Source organism: Notolabrus celidotus, chromosome 16, assembly GCF_009762535.1.
Source record: "Notolabrus celidotus isolate fNotCel1 chromosome 16, fNotCel1.pri, whole genome shotgun sequence".
NCBI classification, from domain to species: Eukaryota; Metazoa; Chordata; class Actinopteri; order Labriformes; family Labridae; genus Notolabrus; species Notolabrus celidotus.
In genome coordinates, this window is record NC_048287.1 from 29,492,698 (window position 1) to 29,516,492 (window position 23,795).

The following is a 23,795-nucleotide window of genomic DNA, read 5'->3' on the forward strand; positions in this document are numbered from 1 at the left end:
TTTAAACAATTTGTATATTCTGTGAGCACTGTACTACTGAAAGGGTTGTATCAGTGAATAGAAATTATAAGCATTGGTATTAGTCATAGCTGATTTAAACACCATGTGACCTGTTGCACCAGCTCTGCATAAGTTGTGTCCTAAGTTAGGGTGTAAGTCCATGAAAAACCACACGTTGAAACTAGTTTGTCACTTAAGTTGTGTCATTGTTTGTTTATACCACAGACACTTAAGATCCACCATAGCTAGTAGACTGTAAAGTCCAAACTAAGTCAGTAGTAGTAGGGCATGAAATTCAATTCAAACTGGGCTATGTTTGAACTTCTGCATAGCTGGTGCAACCCAGTGCTGAAATGCCTACATGTGTAAACCTTTTAAATCTTGTTCTGTTCAGTTTCAAGCCAGATATATATGGACTAAAAATCACCAAATCAGAGCTTTAGAGGTTCTTCTTGTTCTTGTAAAGTTGCAGTTGAAAGTCCCCAGAGCATCGAGCAAAATGGTGAAAGTAAAATAACTACTGAGCTCCCCTTCCTCCCCAGCAAGGCACTTACTTAACCCCAAACTGCTGCAAAGGGAGACCGGTTAGACTGTAAAGCATCCTGTTGTGTTAGTAAAATTAAAAGTTACCTTTTGCTAAAGCTTCCACCAAGACACTACTGCAAGGTTTGAGCATTTTAAGGCAGTTGTTATGAATTCACTCGCATTATTAGATGTTTCATGATTGTTTATGATATGCACCATATTTATAGGGTGGCCGTTTTCCATTGTACACTCACAATTCATCATGAACTGCTGCTTCCAGGTTAACACATTGATTATAAACCTGGAGCACAGCAAGCCATTATTAAATCAATATCTGAGCGAACAAGCTAAACATGAAGTTAGGAGAAAAATACCACCTTATAAATGTGGTAAAGTAAATCATGGCAGTTGGATACCCCAGGCTCAAGGACAGAAACATCACTGCTGAATAAACACCCACACATTTTCAGCCCTACGCCTCCTCTCTTTAACTTCAAATACCTCTCGTGTCTTCTTCCTCTTTCATCGTAACACTCCCTCCCACTCTGAGACTCTAAACTGGCGTAGTTTTCCTGTTTAGTGTATCTGAGTTGCTATCCCTGTCCCTTTTGGCGGTCAGCCGGTCCAGGGTTCCCACGTTGCCTCTGTCCCTCTCCATGGTGGCTGTGGAGATCGGAGCTGCAGGGGCTGGTGCTACGGCAGTCGTGGAGGTGTTCAGCGGTGCTGAATTCTGGGATACAGCCGCTGCTGCTGCCAGGTTGGACTTAGAGTGAGGCAGTGTACCGCTGTTGACCACCGCTCCTCCTCCTCCTCCTCCTCCTCCACTTCCTCCTCCTCCTCCACTTCCTCCACTGCCAGTGGAATCTTTTGGGAAGTAGTTGTGGAGCTGGTACAGTGTGGCGCGGTCCACCGTCCCGTAGAGAGGTGGGGCGCCTCCTCCCAGGCTGCCCAGCTTGGAGTCCCTCCCCAGGGTGTACATGGAGATGTCTCCGCCCCCTCCGCTTCCACCACTGCTGGTGTGGTGCGGGTTAGGCAGCGTGGCCACCGAGAAAGGAGGAGCAGAGGGTGGCAGGCTGAAGGTCTTGGAGGCACCGATGGGCGAGGTCTCCTGTGAGTGCGGCGGGTCGGTGGAGCGTGAGCTGGAGCGAGAGCGCCGTCTGAAGCGGTAGCTGGGCAGGCGCAGCATGGCGTGCGTCGTGCTCTTGAAGAGGTCGGTGCGGGAGCGGCAGCGCAGCTCTTTGTTCTTCTCAATGTAGATGTTGACAGCGAGGACTCCCACCATCTCAGCCAGGATGAAGGACAGACCGCCAAAGTAGAAGGACCAGCCGTAGGAGTAGTGCCACTTTTTGTCCTCGTCCTTCTTTGGTGAGATGTCGCTCAGCGCTGCAGAGATGTACACGATCACTCCGATTATGTTGCTGAGGCCTGAAGAAAGATGCAAAACTTTTACTGTAAGTGATCCCCTGAGACTAACCCACCTGCAGATCCATTAAATGCATCATGAGAAGAGGAAGGCACACAATGACATAAATTGCACTACACCTATTTCTGACTGTGTGATCTTTATCATCTGATGGGGAAAAGGCACAGTTTTAAATGAATCAAGCATGGATTAGAAGGACAAAGCCAGGCATTAGAAACCTGGATGTAAAATGTCAGAGCAGATGGAACATCATGAGCTCCTCTAAAAATAAAATCAGACCTAAATTTGCCCTGAACACTGACATTTCCTCCAAACCATGTCTGTCAGGAACAGGAGCTTACCTGCAGCTACAAAGAGAATCCCTCCCCCGAGGATGATGTTCCTTTTGCTCTTGTAGAAGCCGCTGGCGGCGACACAAATTCCCCCCAGCAGCAGCAGGATGGCGCTGAGGATGGGGAAGATGCTGGAGGCTCGCACGACACCTGCAGACGAAGACAGAGGGAGAATTCAATCATGTTGTGTAGAGCAATATTTCCATCTTATCAGGGACCTTATAGGGCTCTGTTTATTTCATTCATACAATATATCTTTATTATAAGTGGTTACATCAGTGAGCTTTGTTTTAAGGCTCAACACCATTTAAAGGTGCAAAGTTAGCAGCCTCGGATGAGAAGTGTTACAAAGATGTATTATATAGAGCTGACATTTAAAGTTGGCTCTCCAACAGCTGCTAACTATTTATGTAACTTTACTATCATAATGTCTCATTGACTGCTTCATGCCTTTAGTGGCTTCGGAGGAGATTTTGCCAGGATTGAGGAATGACTAACAGAGAAACCACCAGTAGACATCTCTCCTAAGGCTCGGACACATGAAATTAAAACCTGAGACACAAACTGGGGCCGAGTCTTAGAGACATGAGAACATATGTGGCTTGGCATGTTGGATTATAGGAATGCAAGCACCAGTGCTTTCTCCATTATCATCCATTTTGACTTCATTGTGAAAGTAGAGCTCCAGTATCAGGGACTTGATAATCTGTTATTCTGTCTAAGAGCAATTACTTACATTGAACTGCAACAATGTATAGTTATATAGATCTAAAGCAAATTAAGGGCTTAACATATTGATTATCATTACATTTTTCTCTAAGCCAATTAGAATAATTCTGATTAGAGATTCCCTCTTCCCTGTTTACATGAACAGTAAATAAAGTGACCGGATTAAGGTGTGTGTTTGTTCATGCATCAAACATTCAATCCTCGTACATGAGGCCACTTGGCCAATGGAGCCTCCAGAGCGGTGTCTGTATGATGTTTTCTTTTTATTCAGATCAGGCTAATAATCCAATAAGTGGTCCATGTTGACTGAATTAAATAATCATTTAAAGGTGACATATCACGCTTTTTTCATCAATATATATTGGTCTAAGAGGTCCCCAAAACATGTCTTTAAAGTTTATGCTCAAAAAAACACTTTGAAATCAGCTTTTGGCATGCCTGAAAACCCCTCTTCTTCAGTCCTCCTCAGAACACTCTGTTTTCTCTCTGACCACGCCCCCTCAGGAAGTGGATGTGCCCTCGGCTGTCCAGCACGTTGATCTAATGTTTACATGTTGGCTGAATATACACAGCTGCTCACAGACCCGGGTTACTTCAACCCTCTGAATCTGATCCAGAATCTGATCCTGACGGAGAGGCGCCTGTAGCAGGACCTTTCTGAAGGATTGGTCACAGATTTTGTGTTTCTTGTTGTTTTATTTGTCAGTATGTCGACGTGTGTCTTGGTACACAGCTACGAACATGTAGCTATGTGGCTATGCTAACTAGCGCTAGCACTTATCCATGATAAATAAAAATCATCCACTAGATCTTCAAATCTGCAGACGTGGGGAGTAAAACCGACCTCTGCCAGAAAGGCAGCAGGACCTTTCTGAACCATTGGTCACAGATTTAGTGTTTCTTGTTGTTTTATTTGTCAGTATGTAGACGTGTGTCTTGGTACACAGCTGCAGCTACGACATGTAGCTATGTAGCTATGCTAACTAGCGCTAGCACTTATCCATGATAAATAAAAATCACCCACTAGATCTTCAAATCTGCAGACATGGGGAGTAAAACCGACCTTTGTGTTTATTAAGACAGCCTACAACTAGCATGCCTCCCTCCTAAGCTCCTTGTTAGCACACATTTGTGCAGGTAATGAAAAACGGAGGAGGGGTTGAGTTGTATTTTATACAGTCTATGGGCTGAACAAGCTCCGAGCTCTGACTCCGTGACAGACCAGATATTGTTGTTACGTAACAAAAACACGGAAGTCTGAAACGGCTCGTTTCACACACATTTACAGAAAGGTGGAGAAATCAGAACAGGGGCAGAATGGATTTTTTTCATTCTCAGGGGGCTTGTAGACATGCCAGGGACACATATTTCAGGTAGAGAACCATTAAAAAGTCAATTTTGCATGATATGTCACCTTTAAGTCATTTTAAAATTTGCATTTAAACAATCTCAGTTTTCTTTGTGATTTATGACAGTAAATGATGAGATTTGGTTGATTTGACGGAGTGGAAACCTTTCAGACTAAAAGGTTTGGTATATAATTGATATAATGAAACCTTTTAAAAATGCACAATAGCAACAAAAAGTCAACTTCCTCCTCCTTATCGACTGATTCTTAACAAACTGTCTGCACAGCCTCTGCAGCCCTGTAGCTCAGGTCCTTCAGTCAGCTGCGTAACGTTGCATAACATCATCTCCAGTATAATTTCCAGCAGACACCTCACACCTATAAGAGGTGGCGATAACATCCAGAGACATTATAGGAGATTAAAATGCTGAAGAGCTCGGTGCAGAAGCAGAGCTTTCAGGTTTTCAAGGTGACTTCTTGAGCTGCTTTCTCTTTTGTTTGCCTCTAAAGGGAGGAGATAACGCTGTGATAAGCATATATTCATAGAAGCATTTGGCAAATGATTCTGTGATGTATTTTTTTTTAACAGGGGAAGGCTGCGTGTTATGTGGGCGGTGTTTGCATTTTCAGCACAGTGTATTGATTATCTGATAAGTCGCTGATAGGAAAGGAAGCCGGGCTGTAGGAGGTTTGTAGTGATTTCTGACCTGTGGAGTGTTCAGGTATCAAACCTCTGCTGTGTGCAGCTACTTCAAAGTCAGGAACGGTACAACTTAATGATACTAACAGTTCACAGTACAAAGTCTGCAACACTACTCACTTTGAAGTTCTATTTCAGAACAGACTGTTATAATTAGGGATGCTCTGAAACAACAAGTTACTTTACTGCTTAGACTGCTTTATATTTTGACTCAACAACAGGTCTAAAGGTGAGGAAGCACAGCTAAACACGGGATAACAGAGTCTGCAGGTAATGCCAAACTGGTTTGCAGTAGTGGTGGGCGATATGAGCAAATAAATACATCTTGATTATTTTTTTTAATTTGGCGATAACGATAATCTGACTATCCTTGCATACAGGACATCTATGGATAGACACGGCATTTCAGAACAACAGCTCTTGTTTGTTTTTAAAGTGCTTCATACATCTTCTGCAAAATATTGCCCAACAATATTCTATTGCAATATTTAACAATGAGCAATTTCAAGTTATGTCCAAGCTAGGGATGTACTGTCACAGTCTGCTCACCTCCTCCCCTCTGTCAGTAATTTTCCACTCTCCTTGCCTCTGCTCCACTCTGCTGGCCAGCCACGCCCCCTCATCAGGCAACCCGGTTCACCTGCACACTCACCTGCTCCTCATCTGCAATCAAGCCGGTATATAAGCAGCAGCCACTCTCTACTCCTTGCCAGATTGTTCTTTGACCTCATGCAAGACTTTCCAGCGTTCTTCTCCGGACTGATCTCCCGTTGCCGACCCTGCCTGCCCTGCATTTGCCCTCTATGCACCGTACGTCTGTTTTCTTTCGAGACAGTAATACTCGATAATGTAAAATTGCACATCGTTAAAGCAACATTTACGATACTATATATCGCCCACCACTAGTTTGCAGAGTGTGACTACGGCAATCAATCAAGTCAGAACCTAACAGGCAGAAACCTCCAGCAGGACCAGACCCACGTTAGACCCACATCTGCTGAGACCGTGTTGGAGAGAGGGATAGAGGGAGATGAAGAGAAGAGAGAGAGATGATAGTGATGAGATGGATAGTAGTAGTAGTAACTGTTGCTGCTGGAGTCCGGCACATCCACACGTTATGCAGTTGATGTTGCAGAACATTATACAACATTTATGTAAGCTGCAATCCATCAGGAACAAAAACCTCCCAGCACCAGCAGAGTTTCTTTAGCCCCCTTGTTTTGCCAGTTCAGGCTCAATATCTACGCCCCTGTAGCGTCTCACCTTCACTAAGAATGTCTCAGAGGCGTATTGTTGGACTAAATCGTCCCACCGCTGAGCCTCCATCAGAGGTAGTAACAGAGGCGAGTGGGGATCACTGTGAGTCAGCAGAGCAGGCATGTTGGACCAGCGCCATGTGTGTGTGTGTGTGTGTGTCTGATTGTGTATGTATGTGAAGCTCCCGCTGTGTGTTTGGCCCTCGTGCTTCCAATGAGAAGTCACTTACTAAGACAGCAGTGTTACAACACCGCAGGAACAACATGAGGAAATACAAAGAGGTGATGGCGGCGGATCTTTGTTACAACATGGACTCTCATCCTGCCCTGTTTTTAGCTATTCTCTTCTGTGTTAAGTGTTTGGCACCAAACACCAAGACAAATCCCTCGTTGGTTTAAATTTACCTGTGGATGAACTTCTGATTCTGGTTGGGTTTAAGGTTTTGAGCACAGAATTTACTTTATGAGGTAATGTGTTCAAGCTTTATAAACAAGACCACAAGAGATGCATCATTCTTAAGTAAGCCTTTACAAACCATTAAGTGACTGTATATTCCATGAAACAAGGTGAATCCAAGTTGAGACCTCCAGGTTAAATTACTGTAATTCCCTTTTATCAGGAGCCAGTGTTAGCTTCTCTACACTGGCACCCCATAAAATCTAAAATCCTTCTTCTGATCTTCAAAGCTCTTAATGGTCAGACACCTTCGTATCTTAAAGAGCTCATAGTGCCCTATATACCCCTCTAGAACACTACACTTCCAACATGCAGGCCTGCTGGTTGTTACCTAAATCTCTAAAATTCAGTATGGGAGGTAGAACCTTCAGTTATCAGGCCCCTCTCCTTTTGGAATCATCTACCAGTCAGGGTCCAGGAGGCAGGCACCCTATCTACTTTTAAGAGTAGGCTTCAAACTTTCCTTTTTGATAAAGCTTAGAGCTGGATCAGGCTTGGACCAGGTCTTAGTTCTGCTGCTATAGGCTTAGACTGCCGGGTGAACTGGCACTCTGACACACTGGGATCCTATCTCACCCCCTCCCCCCCAACCCTCCCATCTCTTACTTTAACTCTACCTATCCCATTAAAGTTACTAACCATAGACCTTTCTGGAGTCCCTGAGCTCCCTTGTCTCGTAGGTTCCTCTGAGCTGCCGTAGACGTCCTCCTGCTGTGGACGTTCCAGACTCCAGCGGCAACAGCTACTACTACTACTCGTCTCATCACTATCACCGCTCCCTCTCTCTCTTATTCTCCTCTATCCCTCTTTCCAGACCCAACTCGGTCAAGGCAGATGTGTGTCTAACATGAGTCTGGTTCTGCTCGAGGTTTCTGCCTGTTAAAAGGAGGTTTTTCCTCGCCACTGTAACTAGCTAAATACTGCAAAGTGCAATGCTCATGGTGGATTAAGGTCTGAGTCTTACCCTGTCTTGGTGTTGGATCTCTGTTCATAATTTGACATAGAGTGGTCTAGACCTGCTCTGTTTGTAGAAGCGTCTTGAGATAACATTGTTGTGATTTGGCGCTATACAAATAAAGATTGATTGATTGAAATATAATGCTGTCAGCGTGTGTAAATGAATGTTGTACATTCTGTCTCGAGCCCTGTGAGAACGTGAGCACAGCTCAGATAGAGGATGTTTGCGTTTGTAAAACAAATCTTAAGTTTCGTGCAGCCTCTGGAAAGGTCAAACCTTTCTTGTTCAGTCAAGGTTTCACAGCAAGAAAGCAGGATACAAGGATCCAAGATAGCAGCACACCTCGCCTCACAGAAATAGAAGTCTTTATGTAATGTAAGGATCGAACATAAACTTTGGAAACCAAAAGACTCGGAGCTGTTCGACAGAACCTGCTGTCACGATGGAGGCAGGATGTGAAACCTGGAGCCTGAGCTGAAAATAATGCATTAGTGAAGGCTGCTCTTTCAATCTGTGAAAAAAAAAGCTTTCTGTACACCCCCAGACTCCAAACCCCATGCACCTGGGCATTTAAACACACACACACACACACACACACACTGTACACACACGTCGTACACACACCTCCAGGAACGCTTTCTCGAATCTGACATCCGTGCATTGATGTCCGCCCACCATCCCCTTCTGTCCTTTCTCTGTGTGTGATGGAGACTGCAGAGAGAGTGTGTGTGTGTGTGCATGTGTGTGAGATGTTGTGCAGGCTGGATGTGTGTTTTTGTGTCTTTGTATTCCAGCGTTCATGTCTGTTAATGTTCTGTTCTGCATCTGCTGTTCAGCTGTAACTACGTGCACGTGCGTGTGCATGTGTGTGTGTGTGTGTTGACTCACGCAGCAGATACTCTGCAGCATCTTGGTCGTAGTCCGCGTCGTCAGGGAAATGGTTGATCTGGGAACACACACCTCGCTTCAAGCCTGGGGGGGAAAAAAAGGGCAGAGAGGAAGAGGAGGAGAGGGTGAGGAAGGTGCTGGTACAGAAACGGTCGAGGACACACAGAAGGGAGAAAGATAGGTACGAGACAGACTGGCAGGAATCACAAGCAGCAGCAGGCAGAGTCAGGGATGTGATTGACAAGAGACAAACAGGTACAGAGAACAGGGAGCAGCAGATATCAGAGCTCTAACTGCAGATACATACGACCTGAACGTGTAACAACAACATGCTGAGCTTCTTCTGTTCGGTTAATGCCATTAGATAGTTGATGTCATCACGTTAGATGAACTACTGCCACTGAGCACAAGTACTCAATGAACCAGATCTGCAAAGTTTGAGCTGCAGAACTTTATTTCTTCCACTTTTGGTGAGGTCCTGAACACCAATCATACCTTTTCTGCATATTCATGGTTATGTATGGCGATTTTTAAGTAAGGGATAATGTATGGTGAGCAGGTAGTTATGGGAAATAGAATCCCAACAGGGTGAGACAAGACCCCAAACTTAAGATACAAACATTGATTTTAAATGATTTATGTATTCAGTTCTTTAAAAATAGTCCCAGTGATTCTTCGTCAGTGAGCGTTCCATGGTGATGGATTCTTATCTGGCTGTTGCGGTTGATTTAACATGAAGCTGTCCTCATTCAGCTCTTCTTCTCTGAGCTCTGTGGTTCACACACCTTTAAAAATAAACTAATGTCACAACTTTGACCCCTGCTGCTATCATCACCACCACTCATGGTTTAAGTTTCTTTGTAGAGATCGCTAACCAGTAAGTTTCTCTCACCTGCTCCGCTCGTTGATCATTTCAGAAGCCAATATCCAAGTGTGCGTAGCCTGCCACATTACGCTTTAGCCACATTGCTTTGATGCAATCGGAAGCTAACAGTGTTACCGCAAATTACGGTCTATGGCAGGCATGTCCAAAGTACGGCCCGGGGTCCATTTATTTATGGCCCCAAGCTTCCATCTTAAAACGTGTTATTTATAACACAGAAATTAATCACCTTCTGAATCATCTGTACATTTACATTTCTTTCAAGTGCACAAACAAAACTAAAGTCAATCCAGAAACGTCTCAAAAAGCTTCATACGGACTACTTGTATAAAGCCGAAGTTCTGGGAATTCTGCAAGATGGCAATAAAGAAGAAACACAAGAACTCTTAAAGCTGACAGGTTTTCAAATGAATGTTTTTATCATGATGTGAAAATGTTCTTGATGAACACTAAAAGAGGACATAAGACAAGATCAGAATTATGAAATTGTACAGAAAAGGCAGAATTTGGTGCCTAAAAAATGTTCAGAACGCAGGAAAATAATTATTTTGTTATAAAATGTCACCTGCTGGTCAGAAAAATCTTAAAAACAACATGAAAAAGAAGTGTGATGAAATCCAGATCGTGATCCTGCCATAGGAAAATAAGGAGACAACAATTTTCCCACATTGCCTGACCCTAAAGAAAATATTTTTTTCCAGAAGAATATAAAGTTTGCAAATGTTTAGGTGGCTTGTGGAGAACTGAGAACTTCCTAGTTACTGATTTATTGAGCAAAGAAAAGTACAATAATTGTTATTAAATAGAGATTTTCATATATAACTTTTATGATTACTAAGTCACAGCAGGAGCCACTGGCCCTGAGGTCTTCTGACAACATTATATGTGGCCCTCTTTGAAAAAAGTTTGGACACCCCTGGTCTATGGTGTCATCAAGCAGAAGCTAAATATACCTGAACCCTTTTTTATGCAGATTGATTTGACATGACGTGTGATCAGTTTGACTCTGGCGTCGCTCATCTTAATGAAAGTTAATAACCATTGTCAGGGGGTTTGACCAATCAGAATCAAGCCTCTTTTAAAGTTATATTTTTGGGGGGCATTTTTGCCTTTAATTGATAGGACAGCTGAAGAGAGACAGAAAATGTGGGGAGTGAGGGAGGACATGCAGTAAATGGTCAAGGCTGGATTTGAACCTTTGACCTCTGGGATGAGGGCTTTAGCCTCTGTACATAGGGCGCACGCTTAGACCGCTAGGCCCAGAATCAAGCATCTTACACAACTGGAAGGTCAGTAAGAGAGCCGGGTAAAAAATAGGGAAATAATAACCAATGTATGGTTCTTGGTGACGCCATAGCTGTAACTAAAACATACGACACACAGCGACTATTAAAATGACCTCACATGTTAATCCTTCAACACATCCGTGTTGTTGTCAGTCAGATAAAAAACAGGTAAGATGGCTCACACTGTCCTTTCAAACTTAGTAGTGAGTTCAAGCTGATATCAACTAACATCCTTTAGGGTCTACATTAGGTTGGAAAGTCTAGAATAAATCATAAAATAATAAGTCTTCAAGACAAACATCCCTGGGGAGAACAGAAGCTCGAGAGAAAAAAAAAGTAATGATCTTTTCATCTCTCTTCCCACATGTGCAATGACCAGACACCTGCAAGAACTGCAGCCTGCATCTGCTTGGAAATCATAACAGAAGCTTCTTATTGAGAGGGGATATTTGTTCTCCCTGACAGCCAATTGTGCATCTCAAGGACGAAATAAACATGAAGAAGAGAAAAGAGATCCCTTGTTTCACTTGCAATGAAACAAAAACAGGTAAAACCAGAGGATGTGAAAAGGACTCTACAGGAAAACACAAATAAACAAAAAACAGCCTGCAGAAAGATCTGATCATTTCTAGATAGAACATCATTTACATTGTGAACATCCTGAGACAGAACCATTCATCTACACGGGATGGAAGTGTGTTTAAAGAGAGGCGAGAGCACTGACAGCAGAGAGAGGATGTGTCTCACTCCTCGGATGATTTGTGGAAAAGCTGCAGGGCAACAAGATAAGTCAGTGTTTCTCTAAATATGGCATGACAGCTATAAGACAACCTTTGAGCACAAACAACTAGAGCAAAAACTAACCAATAAACTTGATGAATGCATACAACACATCCTTTCATGTCAGATCTGATGCACTGAGTGTAAATGCTGCTGTTTCTATCACTGCTTTTGAAATGCCTCAACATGAATGTGATGTTAAAACGAAACATGTCACACCTTTTAATAAAAGCAAAAGAGCCTTCACAATGTAAGCTCTGCACATAATCTTTCACAAACATATGTGAGTGTTTACTTTGCATGTGTTTGTGTGTCTCTTGATATTAAAACCTGCGCCTCGGCTGCAGCAATGCAGGAGAAACTACTTGATCAGTGACTGAATGAGTCACCACTCATATCTGAGCTTTGGGGCACAGTGATGAGCTTTATGTTTAATGCATAATGTAAGTGTGTATAGGTAAAGGCTGTGTGTGTGTATGCGTGTGTGTGAGGAAATGTGGCAAAGCTCTGATATATGTGGAAATCTTTTTATCTGCAGTGCAAAGCTGTACCAGAAACAGGAAGTCATGCTGTATTATAGGCACAATGACAGATGTATGTTCTATATGTGGTTTGTATTTTGAATGGTGAGCAGCAGGGAGTAGTGCTGCCACTGCTGCTTCTGGCTACATCTGGTACCCTGATCCAAAGGGGGTCCAATCATGACAAAATTGAGACTGGACAAAATACTGATACTGCAATATATTGTGATCCTGGCTCATGCCATACAATGATTGTATTGTTACCCATGGTTTCCACCATCACATATACCTGCCTCGAGTGCACTGGACTCCAAGAAGTCGTTACCCCTGAGAGGAGGCCATACTCAGATTTCAATGGAAACCCAACTCCCTAAAACACTCATTGTCTGTCTCGAGTTGTCTACCCTATGATTGACTTCCATCCTCCCAGAGTTTTCCCCACTTCTTGCTAACGTCATCACTTGTCCATGACTACAAGGATTTGCAGCACAATAGTTTCCAGGGCATTCAATTTAGTCACCATCCTTTGTTGTTTCCCTTGCTGTGGCTCCTCATCGTTACAAGACATGCAGGGTAGATGAGTTCAACCCACAGACTGTGTAATAAGTAGACGTAGTTTACGTGACGTCACCCATCTGTTTCTGAAGCTGATCGTTGTCAGGTGCCATATTGGAAATGCTGAACTCAACCTAACTTCTGTCGAGCTAGTGTGAGGTAAAGAGGCGGGGCTTTGAGCCTCCTCGCCAACAGCTAGTGTTCCCGCCTGTCAATCAAGTCAGCATAATGGAAAACTTGTAATCTTAATGCCTTTGAAACTGACACGTTATGAAAAAATTCACCCCCAGGGTGTGCCCAAAGAGAGATGAACTAATATTTTTTGCACCAAGCTCCAAGAATGTTTATTTCTGCTGTAAAGATCAGCTTTTTTGAATGGGTGTGTATGTGGTTCCCAGTACTTCCAGAGCCAGCCCCTAGTGGACACTCGAGGAACTGCTGTTTTTAACACTTACGCATTGGCTTCAATTCCTGCAGCTGGTGGTTGCTGCTTGGTTCAACCTGAGTCAGCTAATATGGCATCAAAAATGTGTGGAATCAACAGCACATCTTTGCAATTTATTAATATCACCTATCAGCTTAGAGCAACATATCATACCTGTCTTGTGGGTGTATTTGTGAGCAGGAGAGCACCTATTCATGTCTATTCTGGTTACACCAATAAGAATGCTAGCCTGAACAAGACCCTACAGGCACAAGCGTATCAGAAATCATACATACATCCAACTCCTGAAGCTTCTGCAGGTTTCCATTGTCCTGAACACACATTCATGCAGCAATAAACCCTCCCTTACCTTCCAGGCAGCAGATCCTCCAGAGGCCGGAGTGGGTGAGCGCCCCTGGGTCTTTTTGTCCTTGTTGCTGGACTCCTGGGATGAATTGGCCGTGCTGTTGCAGATGAAGGCGCAGCGTACAGCCAGTAGTCTGTACCGATCGCCACCGTCATCAGGGCGAAGGCTGCGAACGCCCCCATGGTGGTCAGCAGCACCTGGATGCCTCGCTCACACCACCACATGGCCGGCCGGGGAAGGAAGCTGATGCCTGGCGAGAACACCAAAGACACATTTTAGGTCAGCTTAATGAAGAAGAGGATACAAATGGAGATGATTTGTTAACCTCAGGAGTTCAGGAGCAGGGTCATGCCTCATGAGCCCATCGAGCCTCCACATACCCAGTCAACCCTTTCTGCTCTGTTCATCTAATATTTATATTTCCCAATTCTATTTAACCAAATGTTTCCCTCATTGTAGATACAGATTCTGTAGCCTGTTCATGTGCCTTTCTTCTTCTTCTTCTTCTTCTTCTTCTTCTTCTTCTTCTTCTTCTTCTTCTTCTTCTTCTTCTTCTTCTTCTTCTTCTTCATCAAAGCATCATGTTTCAATCATAAACTGGACATAGTCATCCACTTGTTTCTGAGGAAGCGGTATGAAGCCAAACAATTGGCGCCAGTTTTTTTCTTCTTCTTTTATTTACCCAGGTTGTTCCCATTGAGATAAAAAAATCTCCTTTTCAAGGGAGAGAGAGAACCAAAGCACAATTCACAAGCACAGCAATTGTCACTGAAGAGTAATTATCTAGGAGGCAGTTATGTAACCAGGTACGCTCAAAACAAGACATCCGAAAGAATCTTCTTCAAGGTCTTTCATTTTAGATTTAAAATGATGGCAGCAGCTCCTTGAGGTTCAAGTTATTCTGTAATACATTCCAGGGTGCAGAATACCCAAAAGCCCTTTTGCACAGAGCGCTCTGCATGTGCAAAAGTCAGGACTGTAACCAAACAAACAAGGCAAAGAGAAAGAAGAATGATGAAGTTTGTGCTGTGATCATAGACTGTATAAAAAATGGATGTAGTATTCATGACGTCACCCATCTGTTTCTGAAGCCTTGTTTAAAGCCAATGCTCAGCAGATGCCATATTGGAAATGCTGAACTCAACCTAACTTCTGTGGAGCTAGTGTGAGGTAAAGAGGCAGGCCTTTAGCCTTTCCGCTAACAGCTACAGTGTTCCCGCCACAGACTGTAAATAAAAATGGACAGCGTTGCTCCGCCTCTTCCTGTTGTACGGTTCTGAAGCCAAAAAATCCCACTCCTCGGCGCCGCCATTGTGCAGCCAGAGCTTGTGAAGCCACTGTAATAAGCTCCGCCCTACAGCGTGACGTCACAAGACGCTGTGTGTCCTTTGAAGTTTCCCTCTACGGCGGCTGTGAATCAAAGGAAACAGGAAGTAAAACCCCGTTTTTTAAACTCTAATAACTAACGAAAAATAAACTTTTCAGGAAAAAGAGGCCTTGAACACAAAACACTCAGATACTAACTACATATCACCACAGCATACGGATGTGAGAAACATTTGTACGACGTGTATTTATTTTTTAAAGTTTGACTGCTCTCCCATTCAAATGAATGGGGGAGACAGATTTTTTGACCTATACTGCAGCCAGCCACCAGTGGGCAGACACTCTGCTGAAAGCCTCACTACCAGCCACCGGAACCTCTCCCTTGGTTCCCGCCTGCCAATCAAATCAGCCATGTCCTTATTTGGGCAAAACTTGTAAGTTAATCTTTGAAAATGACAAATTATAAAAAAGAATTAACCGCCTGTACAGTTTGTGCCGATTGAGAAATGAGCTATTAAGACATAAACTGTTTTTTTGAACCAGGCAGTAAACATGTCTATTTCTGCTGCAAAGATCGTCTTCTTTGAATGGGTGTGTATGTGGCTTCCAATACTTCTGGAGCCAGCCCCTAGTGGACGCTCCATGAACTGCAGTTTTTAGCACTTCAGCATGGTCTTCATGTTTTAAAACCCAAGGTTGCTGCTTGACTGTGAGATGGAACTATGAGGTTTGTTGAGCTCCAGAGCTCTGTGGTAAAGGGACGACCAAGACGGACTGTGAGTAACTACCATTAATATCTCCTCGCCTAGCTCCTCTTCCTTCAAACGTCATCTGTTGTGATGATTGGTTAAGTACCTCACTAACTACTCGTCTCATCACTATCACCGCTCTCTCTCTCTCTTATTCTCCTCTATCCCTCTTTCCAACCACAGCTCGGTCTCAGCAGATGTCTGTCTAACATGAGTCTGGTTCTGCTGGAGGTTTCTGCCTGTTAAAGGAAGTTTGTCCTCGCCGCTGTAACTAGTGAGGTGCAACGCTCATGGTGGATTAAGGTTGGGTAAGACTCAGTCTTATCCTGTCTTGATGTTGGGTATTTGTTAATAATAGAACATAGAGTACGGTCTATACCTCCTATTTGAAAAGCATCTTGAGATAACGTTTGTTGTGATTTGGCGCTATACAAATAAAGATTGATTGATTGATTGACACAAACAGAATAACTTTAAGCTTCAGATGATTTGATTTAAGGGCTTTCTGGCCGTGTATTGGATAAAACAGCATCCCGCGTGCTTTGGGATTTGCTACTCAAACAACCACAAAGGTCACTCATAGCTTCACCTTATTGGTTCTGACAGTTTAGGTGTTATTGGACATTGATCACATTTAGAAAGTAAAGGCTGATGTTGCAGGAGTCACTCTGGCTGCAGTTGATTTAGGTTTAATGTATCCAGCACTGTAAAAATATAAACCAATCAATCAATCAATCATGATACAATAAAAAGGGAGATAGATTAACAGCTAGATTGAAGAGCAATATTTTTGTCCTGAGTAAAGGAGACGTTAGAGGGTAAAGAAAAAGTGTTTCAATCTTTGAATCCAGCTCATTTCAGTCTGCACAGAGCACCAGATGGCAGAAGCAGAAAGTGTAGACATAAAAGGTTGAACTCTGAAGTCTTGTATAACTGTTTGTCATAAAGATTCTGCACAGTTTCCTGAGCAGCAGCAGCAGCAGACAGTAAACACCTTATTGAGTACATCTCTGTGTCTGACCTTCAGACGCTGATGGCAGCAGATAAAAGAGAGAGTAAGCACAGACTCAATAAAAGATCAATAAAATGTTGTCATCAGCGTCCTGTCAACCTCTAACTCAGAAAGAAAGACTGTCTGGCTTTTCTTCTACACTGTGCTGATGTTACTCAGTTTATTATCCAGCGTGGGGACGAGAGAATTGTAGGGCTGTAATATTTCTAAGCTTTGCTACAATCATCGTACTGTCAGGAGAAAGATGAAGATGTCTAAGAGCAGATGTTCTCCATCTTCGAAACTTCGGCATTAAAACAAATAAAGACGACCACAAATTATCCCGGAACACCCTGCACGGTGCTTCCAAGCCAGCTGGCTTCTGTACTCCAAATGTATTCCCATTTCCTGCAGATTTTGGCGCCTCTTGTGGACAAAGCTGTACTTCTCTTTGCTTATTTTGTCCTGCACATGCACAACAAAGAAGCTTCAACAAAGACACCTCATCCTGCTATCTTATAACTATCAAAAATATCACTTATGAAGGATCTCTGACGATAACATCAAAATAAAAAAGTTGTTGCAACAGTGTGCGATTCATGCTAAGTTATCTGTTGTCTGTTCAATTTCCACAACAGCAGGTGTAATTGATTCACAATCAGTGTTGCTTCCTAACTGGACAGGTTGATATCCCAGAAGTGTGATTGATTTGGAGTTACATTGTAATTTTTAAGTGTTCCCTTTATGTTTTTTGAGCATCGTACATCTAAAAAGTAACTAGTAATATGTAAAATATTACTTTTTCTGAGTAACTACCCCAACACTAGTCCATACTGCTTGACCAGAAAACTTCTCATGATGAAAATCTGTGCCCCAAAGTCCACTCTAGCTGACCCACAAACAGAATAACTTTAAGCTTCAAATTATCTCTATAGCTGTCCCAGAACATCCTGCACGGTCCTTCTAAGCCAGCTGGCTTCTGTACTCCAAGTTCCCATTTCCTGCAGATTTTGGCGCCCCCTGTGGACAAAGCTGTACTTCTCTTTGCTTATTTTGTCCTGCACATGCACAACAAAGAAGCTTCAACAAAGACATTCATCCTGCTATCTTATAACTATCAAAAATATCACTTTTGATAACATCAAAATAAAAAAGGTCGTTGCAACAGTGTTGCGATTCATCCTGTCGTCTGATACCGACCCATATGTGCCCGTTTCAGGTGATAAACATTACTATAAAGACAAGAGCAATTTTAAAACTCAGGCAAGAAGTTTTTAGGTAGCTATAAAACAGACTGCAATTAATAATGTTGCCTCTTTATGGCTTACAAGACACCATCCATCCCTCTTTTCCTTGCCCCACTCAAAACTCAAAATCAAGCCCTCCCTGCAATCACTCACAACAAGACAGTGTGAATGCAACAACAACATGGAAGCAGGTTAAGACAGGAGCAAGGTCTGAGGGAGAGGAGGTGGTCGCAAAAAGACAAATACTGGCTTGATTATTTTGAGATGGGGTTTGAAATCAGCTCTCTAGAGAATTTAGAGAATGGCGAATACCAGTTGCAACAAAATGTGATATAAATGTAGTATCCGTGAAGTCCCCCATCTGTTCATGAGTGCTGTTTTGAAGCCGATCATCAGTGGGGGCCATATTGGAAATGCTGAACACAGCCTAACTTCCTCCGAGCTAGTAATGATAATAAATAATAAAAACTGGGATTTATATAGCCTCCTTTCAAGAAACCCAAGGTTGCTTCACAGGGTCAGGTAGGGGGTCTGGGGGGTAGTTAGGAAAAACACTAGCTAATGGGGAAAGTCCTTGAGGTAAAGGTGTGTTTTGACTGCTCTTTTAAAACTGTCCAGGGTAGGGTTCGCTGTGGATGTCAGGAGGGAGAGAGTTCCACAGAGTGGGGGGCTGCCACACTGAATGCTCTGTCTCCAAAAGTCCACAGCTCAGTCTGAGACCCAGGTCCAAAGACCATAGGTTCCGGGATTTGAATGTGTTGGTGGAGGAGGTCAGCCAGGTATTGGGGGGAAAGGCATGCAGGGATTTGTAAGTGAGGAGGAGGAGGGGTAAATGTGTGAGGTAAAGAGGCGGGCCTTTAGCCTTTTAGCTAACAGCTACAGGGTGCCCGCCTGCCAATCAAGCCAGCCATGCCCTTATTTGGGCATAACTTTTAAGTTTAATATCTTCAAAATACAGTGTGTGCCGAGAGAGAAATGAGCTACTCAGACCTAAACTGTTTTTTGAACCAGGCTGTAAACATGTTTATTTCTGCAGTAAAGATCGTCTTCTTTGAATGGGTGTGTATGTGGTTTCCTGTGTTTCTGCAGCCAGCGTCTAATGGACGCTTGATGAACTGCAGTTTTAGGTAAAGCTTGGTAAAGCTGCATGATGCAACCCAGACCTCGAAGCCTTCACAGCCTCCTGCACTTAAAAAATCCTTGTTGCAAGCTTCACTTATCCATGCTGTGCCTTATAAAAGAAAGGAAAAGTGGGCAATGTTACCAGTTGCAGTCACAAACAGGACGGTTTTATACAACCGTGGAAAACCTTCGACCCATGATACCAGTTGCAGTCACTTTGCAAGAGAGAAGTACTTCCAGAACACCGAAGTCAGAGAGAGCCTCATCACACAGCTTGCACATTCATGCTCCAACAAAATCTGTGAGCCATGAGAGTGTGACAGGACAGTTAATGGAAGACTGGGAGATGAAAAGCTCCTCCTCTAAATCAGCTGTTTCCCCTCAACATCACAGTGTAGAGCAGATAGCTGAAGCCCTGCAGGATGCCCTGACATGTCTGAAGCTTAGCCTAACAGGAGTAATGTTGTTAAGGAGTGCAACTCAACAAGCAGCGCAGGATGCAGTGATTTGGTCACAGACTTCCATATCCTGTTTCACCATTCAGCTAAAAAGGTCTATATCACCCAGCTCTAGTGCAGACTGAAGTTCAGTTAGCTTTGCACAGAAACAGCTGGTAGAATAGGTCCTTCAGAGAGCTTCTCCTCTCTGCACACTGTGAGATAAGTAAACTTTGTGAAAAGCAGAATGCCTGAGCACCATCTGGTCCTGATTACAGATACCTGTTCAGCACTGAGACTGTTTGGTGAAGCAGCTGTGTATAATGGGAGTAAATCAAAGCAGCACTGAAAGGACATTTGTTGGGTATAAGTGGTGGGGAAAAAAAAAACTTTCAGAGAGCGAGGATGAATTCAAGAAACAAAGCAGAGAGAGGAGAGGATGGTGAACGCTGGAAAAACAGCCTGCGACACGACTGTTTGGTGGATCTAACTCGACTGGGTGCTGCAGTTTAAAGCAGTGCAGAGATCCAGCAGATACAGAGAGTTTTACTGGGAACATTTTGCATTCTTTGCATATGAAATAGCTTGATTTGAGGTTTTTAAAAGAGCAGTATAAGTCACAAAAATGTAGTCTATGTAGGACGTGAGAGCCTCTTAGTTGGAGACCATTTTTGTAAATAAATTTCAGACATACAGCCTCAAACAGCCCTTAAAATGGACAAAAAGAATGCATCGGGATCAATGTTCAGATAACCAACATGCATAAACATATTAGAGATGATGTTTGTTATGGGGCTGCACGGTGGTGCAGTGGGTAGCCCGGCAGGTGCCTTTCTGTGTGGAGTTTGCATGTTCTCCCCGTGCATGCGTGGGTTCTCTCCGGGTACTCCGGCTTCCTCCCACAGTCCAAAAACATGCTAACCAGGTTAATTGATCACTCTAAATTGCCCATAGGTGTGAGTGTGTGTGTGAATGGTTGTCTGTCTCTCTGTGTTAACCCTGTGATAGGTTGGCGACCTGTCCAGTGTGTACCTGGAAGCCAGCTGGGATAGGCTCCAGTCCCCCTGTGACCCCTAACGGGATAAGCGGTCAGGATAATGGATGGATGGATGTTTGTTATGCTCTGATTGATAATCTCTGGAGACGACAGAGGAGAACACGGCTGAAATATTCAAAATAAGGACCTCTGATGTGATTAAACACTTTAAAAATAATGGATTTCCATCAACTTAACTAATAGAACTACAAATATGAAGTTAAAAATGACCTCTGTTGTAGTTTTTCTTGAATAAGTCTCTCAGGTCTTGTGCTAAAAAGAGAGATAACTGAGATCTAATAGAACTACAAATATGAAGTCTTAAATATGACCTCTGATGTAGTTTTTCTAGAACAAGTCTCTCAGATCTTGTGCTAAAAGAAGAGATAACTGAGATCTAATAGAACTACAAATATGAAGTCTTAAATATGACCTCTGATGTAGTTTTTCTAGAATAAGTCTCTCAGGTCTTGTGCTAAAAGAAGAGACAACTGAGATCTAATAGAACTACAAATATGAAGTCTTAAATATGACCTCTGATGTAGTTTTTCTAGAATAAGTCTCTCATGTCTTGTGCTAAAAGAAGAGATGACTGAGATCTAATAGAACTACAAATATGAAGTCTTAAATATGACCTCTGATGTAGTTTTTCTAGAATAAGTCTCTCAGGTCTTGTGCTAAAAGAAGAGATAACTGAGATCTAATAGAACTACAAACAGAAAGTCTTAAATATGACCTCTGATGTAGTTTTTCTAGAATAAGTCTCTCAGGTCTTGTGCTAAAAAGGAGAGATGACTGAGATTAGCTGTAATAGCACATATCAGCCATGAGATGGCAGTGTTGCAGCTGAATGCTCATCTCAACAACCGCCTGCAGGACTAACGTGTGTGTCGTTGGGCGCCACATGTGTCTTCATGTGCGCGCACACACATGCATGCATGCATGCATGCGCACGCAGGGAGGAGGGACTCAGAGGAGGGGAAAAAAAGGCAGAGTTTTATGGAGAGGACTCAGTGGAGGACGAGCAGGCAGGAGAGCTGGTGTGAAACAGCTGGTCCACCATGTTGTGACCTCAGGGTGACTGATGGGTCGCTTTATCACAAAAAAAACACACACATGCTGCCAAACAGTGCTGACAAACAGAGACGCTTTTTTTTTGCTGCAAAAATTGCCCCGCTGTGTCTGAAATAATCACAGAGCTGTCTCTGGGAGAAAACTCGCTCTTTTATGGTAAACAACAACAACAAGAAGAAGAAGAAAAAATGCATCAGGCTGGCTTTGTTGCCGTTTAGTCGTCTCAGAGGTGAAAATGGCAATCATCGATTTCTGGGCTCTTTGTGCGATCAGACAGAAAACTGACGGGGAGCAGGTTTTTATTCTTCACAGAAGGTGTCGAGCAATTACCGGCTGCAGAAATGAGTTTTTAAGACAGACAATCAGGGCGGAGGAGAAAAAGGAAACACTGTTTTGTTCTGTTTTGTTTGGCCGTCTAATCTCTTCTCTAAATGTAAGAATAGCGCTCTCTCATCATTGCTGTTGGCGTTCTCTCTCCCTGCACTCTTTTAGATTCTGATGAATTCACACTTTTTCTTTCACTAGTAAGAGTTGAGTCAACTTCAAGAGGCAATTCAAATCACTTCAAAACAAACAAACGTAGTTATGTTTCTCAAAACTACACAAATGGAGTTAAACCGAACTGAAGTCCTGAAGGTGTTGGTGGTGTCCTCGGCCTGTTAGCCTCCTGCAGTCACCCTCCTTTCAAAAACCTTGGAGTGATTTTTGAGAGCTTTTTAACATTTGACTAACAGATAATATTAGATATTAGAATAGATATTTGGGTCTCTGTTCATTATTTGACATAGAGTGGTCTAGACCTGCCCTGTTTGTAAAAGCGTCTTGAGTTAACGTTTGTTGTGATTTGGCGCTATACAAATAAAGATTGATTGATTGATTGATTGATAAGATCAGATTCCAAGATGAGCTTTTTCAAGCTGAGACTTCTGTGGAGTAGTAGTAGTAGTAGTAGTAGTAGTAAAAGTAGTAGTAGTAGTAGTAGAGGCCTCCCTCTCCCTCAAATGACTTTAAAAAGTCACCCCCATGTTCGTTAGGTTTCTATTCTTGTCAATGTGTTAACTTCCACTGGATCTGCTCCGTTGCGTTCCGGCTCCGTCTCTGATCCAGATCCAGATCAGATACGTAAGACTTCTATTTTTGCCCGATGCCGGAGCACGATGCATCAATCTCAACAGAGCAGATGGAGCAGGACAGGAAGTCAGGCATCACCAAAACAAAATGAAAACATCCGATTCATTTTCAGAATAAAACACTCTGTGTTATCACCAGATCGTATTTCACTTAAAGGCACTATGAGGAGTTTTTAACTGGCTGAAAAACAGACTGAACCTGATACTGATGCCTCTTTATGACCCTCAAAAGCAAACAAGACCATCTACAACAACACTGACACCTTCTCTGTTGTCATTTTAATGCCTGAAACTGCCCTGAGGGGGAAGGTGTCAGAACAGATGATTGACATCTTGCTTTAGAAACACCCTTTGTTGTCTGTTTTCATTGCAAATAATCACATTGTGCGGTAAATCTAAATGTTAAAAGACAACAGGATGAGGTAATTGTCTGAAGACACTTATTTTGCATGTACAGGACAAGAGATAAGAGGTATCACTTTGTCCACAAGGGGGCGCCAGAATCGATACAAGCTAAAAGTTCCTCACAGCAGCTTTAACTACAACAACAAACCGCCATGATGAGCGGAGCCAGGCCTGGAGTCAACAGGTCGGAGGTTTTCAGAGGACCAGAAAGACAACATGGATGAGGAGAGGAGGAGGAGGAGAATTCTTGATTCAGTGATTACAGCGGGGAAAACCTCAGTCACATGACTCCAGCTGTCCGGCGGTCCTGAAACTGAGACTCTAAACTTTTCTTTTCTTTCTGACATTGCCAGTTTTTCTTTCCTCACTTCCACTCCTTCAGAGAAGCAAACCAAAGAAGGAATTACTGAAATGTGTGGAACAAATGTTTAGTTGTTTTCTGGACATTCAAGTCTGATAGGTAAAGGATCTTTCCTCTCAGGTTCAGTGACCTTTAGTCAGGTTTCTGCGCCCTGCAACTCTCTGGTGTTTTGTTAACGAGCTAATGCTTGATTCAGTGATTACCGTGGGAAAACCTCGGTCACATGACTCCAGCTATCCGGCGGTCCTGCTCCGGACCGGACATGTATCCGGCTGCACGTCTTCTGACTTGGAAGGGAGGCCAGGATGACATCACACCATGACTTGCTTCCTGTCAATTTCAGCATCCAGTTCAGGATTCATTACTTGTTTTTAAAACTTTAAATAGGCTGTCATCATCATACCTCTCTGAGTGGTTGCACCAACATGCTGCAGTCACATCACATCAGATGCTCACGGATCCAGGCTCAAAACCTCAGGTGAGCA

General features: G+C 43.1%; 1 protein-coding gene across 1 annotated transcript; it reads right to left on the reverse strand.

The window, feature by feature from the left end:
• Positions 1-728: 728 nt before the first annotated feature.
• LOC117827609 (voltage-dependent calcium channel gamma-4 subunit-like) lies at positions 729-13,680 on the reverse strand. Its single transcript, XM_034704215.1, is given in 6 exon segments — positions 729-1,950; positions 2,290-2,430; positions 8,617-8,700; positions 13,436-13,492; positions 13,495-13,548; positions 13,551-13,680. Coding segments are annotated over 6 exon segments (1,314 nt in total). The 5' UTR covers positions 13,657-13,680; the 3' UTR covers positions 729-1,078.
• Positions 13,681-23,795: the final 10,115 nt, after the last annotated feature.